Source organism: Haliotis rubra, unplaced genomic scaffold (genome assembly GCF_003918875.1).
Source record: "Haliotis rubra isolate DU_JTF1 unplaced genomic scaffold, ASM391887v1 Scf1215, whole genome shotgun sequence".
In the NCBI taxonomy this organism is placed as follows: domain Eukaryota; kingdom Metazoa; phylum Mollusca; class Gastropoda; order Lepetellida; family Haliotidae; genus Haliotis; species Haliotis rubra.
The window spans coordinates 131,152-139,688 of NW_025765132.1; the positions used below are offsets into that span (position 1 = coordinate 131,152).

General features: G+C 41.8%; 1 protein-coding gene across 1 annotated transcript; it reads right to left on the bottom strand.

Moving 5' to 3' along the window:
- Positions 1-363: 363 nt before the first annotated feature.
- Positions 364-4,468, bottom strand: LOC124265725 (acidic repeat-containing protein-like). Its single transcript, XM_046700545.1, has 2 exons — positions 4,447-4,468; positions 364-902 (listed from the first exon to the last, which is right to left on the bottom strand). Exons 1-2 carry the CDS (start codon positions 4,466-4,468, stop codon positions 364-366), a joined length of 561 nt encoding a protein of 186 aa, XP_046556501.1.
- Positions 4,469-8,537: the final 4,069 nt, after the last annotated feature.

Here is an 8,537-nt window from a genome sequence, read left to right on the forward strand (position 1 = left end):
TAATCGTCTATAATGTCCTTTTCTAATCGTCTATAATGTCCCTTCCTTATCGTCAATAATGGCCCTTCCTAATCGTCTATAATGACCCTTCCTAATCGTCTATAATGTCCCTTCCTTATCGTCAATAATGTCCCTTCTTAATCGTCTATAATGTCCTGTTCTAATCGTCCATAATGGCCCTTTCTAATCGTCTATATCATCCCTTCCTAATCGTCTATAAAGGCCCTTCCTTCTCGTGAAAAATGTTCCTTCGTCGTCTATATTGTCCCTCACTAAACATCTTTAATGTCCCTTCCCAGTAATTGATAAGACCCAGTCCTAATCATGATTAGATGTGAACTGTGGCCATGTACCGTGCTTGTGTCATTCCTTTACCATATGTGCTTGTTCACTCGTTACAGGCACTACATCATCGTGGACGTCATCTTCTGTTGTTACATCATCAGCTGAAGATACAGGCACTACATCATCGTGGACGTCATCTTCTGTTGTTACATCATCAGCTGAAGATACAGGCACTACATCATCGTGGACGTCATCTTCTGTTGTTGCATCATCAGCTGAAGATACAGGCACGACATCATCGTGGACGTCATCTTCTGTTGTTGCATCATCAGCTGAAGATACAGGCACGATATCATCGTGGACGTCATCTTCTGTTGTTGCATCATCAGCTGAAGAAACAGCCACTACCTCATCGTGGACGTCATCTTCTGTTGTTACATCATCAGCTGAAGATACAGACACTACATCATCGTGGACGTCATCTTCTGATGTTACATCATCAGCTGAAGATACAGGCACTACATCATCGTCGACGTCATTTTCTGTTGTTACATCATCAGCTGAAGATACAGACACTACATCATCGTTGACGTCATCTTCTGTTGCTACATCATCAGCTGAAGATAAAGACACTACATCATCGTGATCAACACTATATGGGGAACGCCATCCCAGTCTTGGAGGTGTAACAGCTGGTCAATGTCATTCTGTGAAGGTTCAAGTCAATGTCCTCCATCAATGTCAATATCACGTTTCCTCGATCGTTGTAGATGTATGACCGCATTTAAAAATATCTCTAGAGATCATAACTAATAATAAAATTGATAAAAGCTGTCATGGCGATGCCCATTATCAAGAAAAAAGAGCATTTTAAGGCTCAACATATTTCGTCGGAAGTAGTCGTGGAATCAAAGCAACTAAAGCTTCCTCCTGTCCGGGGAGTATCTGTCAAATGCAGAGATTGATCATGGATGACTGAAATGGTGATGACGCTAGTTGTTCGTGAAACGATGAGCATATATTACCTAGCCCGTGACAACCGTCATATACTAAAACGTTCAAAATAGACAGTAGCATTATACATGTATGTCAGCTGATCATTTATGTCACTGATGCATCAAACCCTCCACATGCTTACCAAGAAACGTTTTGAAAGATTTGCCGTGGCCCTGAATGTTGTAACCTTGATTGAAGAACGTCTGGGTAAGAGTGGTATGTGTAAAAGTATGACCAGTTAAACAGATTATGTTCATGAAAAATGTCAGCCTCTGTGTAAACTGTTCGCCCTACATTGTTGTACTACTACAACAAAAGCTATAATTCTTTGTACGTCACCACGCCTCGTGTTGTTTGTTGAGTGCCAGAGGTGTTACGTATGACCGTCACTGGAATCTTGCTGGTAAGATTGTACCTCAAGAATTATGAAATGTAAGCACCATAAAATAGAACCTCGAGAATATTGCTGGACATAAAGTGAATATTGCTGGACATAAAGTGAATGTTGCTGGACATAAAGTGAATATTGCTGGACATAAAGTGAATGTTGCTGGACATAAAGTGAATATCGCTCGACATAAGTGGAATATTGCTGGACATAAAAGTAATATTGTTGGACATAAAGTGAATATTGCTGGACATAAAGTGAATATTTGCTGGATATAAAGGGAATATTGCTGGATATAATGGGAATATTGCTGGACATAAAGTGAATATTGCTGGACATAAAGTGAATATTGCTGGACATAAAGTGAATATTTGCTGGATATAAAGGGAATATTGCTGGACATAAAGTGAATATTGCTGGACATAAAGTGAATATTGCTGGACATAAAGTGAATATTTGCTGGATATAAAGGGAATATTGCTGGACATAAAGGGAATATTGCTAGACATAAAGTGAATATTGCTGGACATAAAGGGAAATTGCTGGACATAAAGTGAATATTGCTGGACATAAAGTGAATATTGCTGGACATAAAGTGAATATTGCTGGACATAAAGGGAAATTGCTGGACATAAAGTGAATATTGCTGGACATAAAGTGAATATTTGCTGGATATAAAGGGAATATTGCTGGACATAAAAGTGAATATTGCTGGACATAAAGTGAATATTGCTGGACATAAAGTGAATATTGCTGGACATAAAGGAAATTGCTGGACATAAAGTGAATATTGCTGGACATAAAGGGAAATTGCTGGACAAAAAGAGAATATTGCTGGATGTAAAGGGAATATTGCTGGACATAAAGTGAATATTGCTGGACATAAAGTGAATATTGCTGGACATAAAGTGAATGTTGCTGGACATAAAGTGAATATTGCTGGACATAAAGTGAATGTTGCTGGACATAAAGTGAATGTTGCTGGACATAAATGGAATATTGCTGGACATAAAAGTAATATTGTTGGACATAAAGTGAATATTGCTGGACATAAAGTGAATATTTGCTGGATATAAAGGGAATATTGCTGGATATAAAGGGAATATTGCTGGACATAAAGTGAATATTGCTGGACATAAAGTGAATATTGCTGGACATAAAGTGAATATTTGCTGGATATAAAGGGAATATTGCTGGACATAAAGTGAATATTGCTGGACATAAAGTGAATATTGCTGGACATAAAGTGAATATTGCTGGATATAAAGGGAATATTTGGCTGGACATGAAAGCTGGACATATTGCTGGACATAAAGTGAATATTGCTGGACATAAAGGGAAATTGCTGGACATAAAGTGAATATTGCTGGACATAAAGTGAATATTGCTGGACATAAAGGAAATTGCTGGACATAAAGTGAATATTGCTGGATATAAAGGGAATATTGCTGGACATAAAGTGAATATTGCTGGACATAAAGTGAATATTGCTGGACATAAAGTGAATATTGCTGGACATAAAGGGAAATTGCTGGACATAAAGTGAATATTGCTGGACATAAAGGGAAATTGCTGGACAAAAAGAGAATATTGCTGGATGTAAAGGGAATATTGCTCGATATAAAGTGAATATTGCTGGACATAAAGTGAATATTGCTGGACATAAAGTGAATATTGCTGGACATAAAGGGAAATTGCTGGACATAAAGTGAATATTGCTGGACATAAAGTGAATATTGCTGGACATAAAGGGAAATTGCTGGACATAAAGTGAATATTGCTGGACATAAAGTGAATATTTGCTGGATATAAAGGGAATATTGCTTGACATAAAGGGAAATTGCTGGACATAAAGTGAATATTGCTGGACATAAAGGGAAATTGCTGGACAAAAAGAGAATATTGCTGGACATAAAGTGAATATTGCTGGACATAAAGTGAATATTGCTGGACATAAAGGGAAATTGCTGGACATAAAGTGAATATTGCTGGACATAAAGGGAATATTGCTGGACAAAAAGTGAATATTGCTGGACATAAAGGGAAATTGCTGGACATAAAGTGAATATTGCTGGACATAAAGGGAAATTGCTGGACAAAAAGAGAATATTGCTGGACATAAAGTGAATATTGCTGGACGTAAAGTGAATATTGCTGGACATAAAGGGAAATTGCTGGACATAAAGAGAATATTGCTGGACGTAAAGGGAAATTGCTGGACATAAAGTGAATATTGCTGGACATAAAGGGAAATTGCTGGACATAAAGAGAATATTGCTGGACAAAAAGAGAATATTGCTGGACATAAAGTGAATATTGCTGGACATAAAGGGAAATTGCTGGACATAAAGAGAATATTGCTGGACAAAAAGAGAATATTGCTGGACGTAAAGTGAATATTGCTGGACGTAAAGGGAATATTGCTTGACAAAAAGAGAATATTGCTGGACGTAAAGGGAATATTGCTCGATATAAAGTGAATGTTGTGTACTGGAGAGTCAAATTCATCCGTCTCGTGGTACAACTTTGTGGAGAGTGTTTCGTTACTCTGAATCTTTATGTATAGATCTATGCATGAAACAGATGTGACGGCCACCTCGACGTCCATATTTCAAGTTGAGACGTCTAGATCAGTGGAAGAGAACTGGCTATTTGAATGTCTGTAAACAAGACCATCCATGTATCTTCAGCTTCACGAACAGCATTTGGCTGAATAACATTTTCTTATTTTGAAGTGAAACTTCTAGGCCAAATTGCCATTTCTTAATTTTGCCAACCTGAGAAGCAACTCTGACTCATAAGCACACAGAAACAAAACAGCGATAAGGGAGTATTGTGTGTGTCTATAAGGCTGTCTACATCTGGTGTGAATGTTATCAGAGAGGAGGCCCAGTCTTTTCACCATATTCTTTCCTCCAGACTGAACATGTCACCACTAGACGGAGAATTCCCTTACGAGGCGGAGTAGATAAGCATCAAACTGACAGTCTCCCCACTAGACAGGGTATGTCGGCAATAGACTGACAGTGACCCCACTAGACAGGGTATGTCAGCATTAGACTGACAGTATCCCAACTAGACAGGGTATGTCACCATTAGACTGACAGTGACCGCACAAGACAGGGTATGTAAGCATTAGACTGACAGTCTCCCAACTGGACAGGGTATGTCAGGATTAGACTGACAGTGACCGCACAAGACAGGGTATATCACCATTAGACTGACAGTCACCGCACAAGACAGGGTATGTCAGCATTAGACTGACAGTGACCGCACAAGACAGGGTATGTCAGCATTACACTGACAGTCTCCCAACTAGACAGGGTATGTCACCAATAGACAGGATATGTCACCATTAGGCAGGGAACATCCCCACTAGACAGGATATGTCACCACTAGACAGGGTATGTCACCATAAGACAGTGAACATCCCCACTAGACAGGATATGTCACCACTTGACAGGGTATGTCACCAGTAGACAGGTTATGTCACCACTACGCAGGGTATGTCACCACTAGATAGGGTATGTCACCATTAGACAGGGTATGTCACCATTAGACAGGGTATATCATCACTAGACAGGGTATATCACCACTAGACAAGGAATGTCACGATTAGACAGGGTATGTCACTACTAGACAGGGCATATCATTACTAGACAGGGTATATCACCACTAGACAGGGTATATCACCAACAGACAGGGTATATCACCACTAGACAGGGTATATCACCACTGGACAGGGTATATCACCAATAGACAGGGTATGTCACCAATAGACAGGGTATGTCACCACTAGACAGGGTATGTCACCACTAGACAGGGTCTGTTACCACTAGACAGGGTATGTCACCACTAGACAGGGTATGTCGCCAATAGACAGGGTATATCACCACTAGACAGGGTATATCATCACTAGACAGGGTATATCACCACTAGACAGGGTATATCACCAATAGACAGGGTATGTTACCACTAGACAGGGTATATCACCACTAGACAGGGAATGTCACCACTAGACAGGGTATATCACCACTAGACAGGGTATATCATCACTAGACAGGGTATATCACCAATAGACAGGGTATGTTACCACTAGACAGGGTATATCACCAATAGACAGGGTATGTCACCACTAGAGAGGGTATGTCACCACTAGACATGGTATGTCACCACTAGACAGGGTATATCACCACTAGACAGGGTATATCACCACTAGACAGGGTATGTCACCACTAGACAGGGTATATCACCACTAGACAGGGTATGTCACCACTAGACAGGGCATGTCACCATTAGACAGGGTATGTCACCAATAGACAGGGAATGTCACCACTAGACAGGGTATATCACCACTAGACAGGGTATATCACCAATAGACAGGGTATGTCACCACTAGACAGGGTATGTTACCACTAGACAGGGTATATCACCACTAGAGAGGGTATGTCACCACTAGACATGGTATGTCACCACTAGACAGGGTATATCACCACTAGACAGGGTATATCACCACTAGACAGGGTATGTTACCACTAGACAGGGTATATCACCACTAGACAGGGTATATCACCACTAGACAGGGTATATCACCAATAGACAGGGTATGTCACCACTAGACAGGATATGTCACCACTAGACAGGGTATATCACCATTAGACAGGGTATGTCACCACTAGACAGGGTATGTCACCACTAGACAGGGTATGTCACCACTAGACATGGTATGTCACCACTAGACAGGGTATATCACCACTAGACAGGGTATATCACCACTAGACATGGTATGTTACCACTAGACAGGGTATATCACCACTAGACAGGGTATATCACCACTAGACAGGGTATATCACCAATAGACAGGGTATGTCACCACTAGACAGGATATGTCACCCACTAGACATTATATGTCACCATAGACATGGTATGTCACCACTAGACAGGGTATGTCACCACTAGACAGGGTACGTTACTACTAGACAGGGAATGTCACCACTAGACTGTATCTGTCCACAAGACGGGATATATCGCCAGTACACTGGGTGCGTTCATAAGAGGGAAGAGTTTTGGGAAAGCAATGTTTGGAGTATATATAATTAACCTACATGTGCCAATCCTTGTACACTGTAGGGAGTGTACTGTATTTCCCAGCACGATACAAAGTAACCCGCTTCACAGGAAAATTACAATGTTTGTCGTCGAACTCCGGTGAGTTTCGACGAACTCCGATGTTTGCCGATGACCTGTGCATACGCGATAAGGCAAGCAATGGAGGGTGGAATGATCCCATCAAAGTTGAGGTGTCCGTGTATATTTCTGTGTGAACACGGGGTTGTCGGGCTGGTATACCGCTGGTATAATATGTAGGTCGACATTAGAATATGTCTTTATTCGAACAATGCCAAGGGGGACCCCGCCCCCTGTTTTGTCCCCGGGCTAGGGATGTGTCATACACAAGTCTGCAGAACTTCTGCCTTATGACAGGTACAGACAGAGGTAACGAAGGATTTAACATAACTAGAAACTGAGCTCACCCAACCGTGAACACATGACTGACTCAACTATAGCCCCTCCATACATAACCAGTGGTAAACATTTCTGTAGCGCAACCATTAGTGTTGACCTTGACCTTGGCGACAATGAACCAGTGAATAATGAGTTTAACTTGCGGCAACAAGAAAATATGAATTGTAAAATAGAACAAGTGAGGATCTGGTTCTGCTGTGAGAAATGGTACAGCTTCTAAAGAGCAGGTGCGTGAGACGCCTCGTCGCCATGGCGGGGGCGATCAATGGGAAGATGGATGGACCGCGATGCTGGTGATCCAACTGCACGAGGACTGACCATGGTGGTGGACAGCAAGACCACCATTAACTCAAGTAACATACATTTGGCACTGGTCATTGGTCATCTGTCGTTTTCACTTTTCGGACGTCATTGTATGTAAACAAAACATGCATGAATTACCAATCATTCAGTGCGGCGTTCGGTGCGTTTGTTGTACAGCGGGCGCGTTATAGAGACGGTGTATAATGTAGAGTACGTGTAACACGGAGTACGGAGTTACATGCTACAAACCATACATAACAAGCCATGCATATCCCTGGCCACAGAGATATGACGCATATCATATACCACGTATACCAAGGACATAACGTTCAACATAAGCCACGTATATGACGTATATCACATGCCAAGTATACCACACACATCACAGAACGCAACGGTGGGGTAGCCCAATGGGTACAGCGTTAGCACGCTACTCTGAAGACCCGGGTTCGATTCTCCACATGGGCACAGTGTGTGAAGCCCATTTCAGGTGTTCCCCGCCGTGAGATTGCTGGAATACTGTTAAAATCGGTGTAAAATCATACTCACTCATTTACGCATTACAGGACACGTTTAGCACGTGTATCACATACCACATATACGACAAGCCACTTGTACTACGGACAACACTGGCCACGTATATGGAATATCACAGGTACAACGTATATCACAGGCCCCGTAAACGGTGTATATCCCTGGCCACGTATATGACGTATATCACTTGCCACGTATACCGCGTATATCACGGGCCAGGTATATGACACATCACAGGACACGGATATGACGCATATCCCAGACAACGCATACGGCGTATATCGCAGGCCACGTGTGCAGAAGGTATCACAGGCCACGAATATCACGTCTGCAGTTATTTGTACATAACACGCCATCTCAGCGTGGATCTGGTTTCACGACGGAGTGCCGGTTTGTGAGTCACCTGTTATGTTCACAGAACCAGACTAACACAGATTATGAAACAATCAACAAGATGAAGATTTCCTGTCTGCGGCGGGCGAGCCTCCTCGCCCCCTTACATGCC

Excerpts from the sequence above, each read along its gene's own strand:
- LOC124265725 (XM_046700545.1), bottom strand. The coding sequence starts at position 4,468 with ATGAGTCAGAGTTGCTTCTCAG. Across the intron at positions 903-4,446 it reads GAGTCAGAGTTGCTTCTCAG|CTGATGATGTAGCAACAGAA; the intron begins GTTGGCAAAATT and ends CTTTATCTTCAG.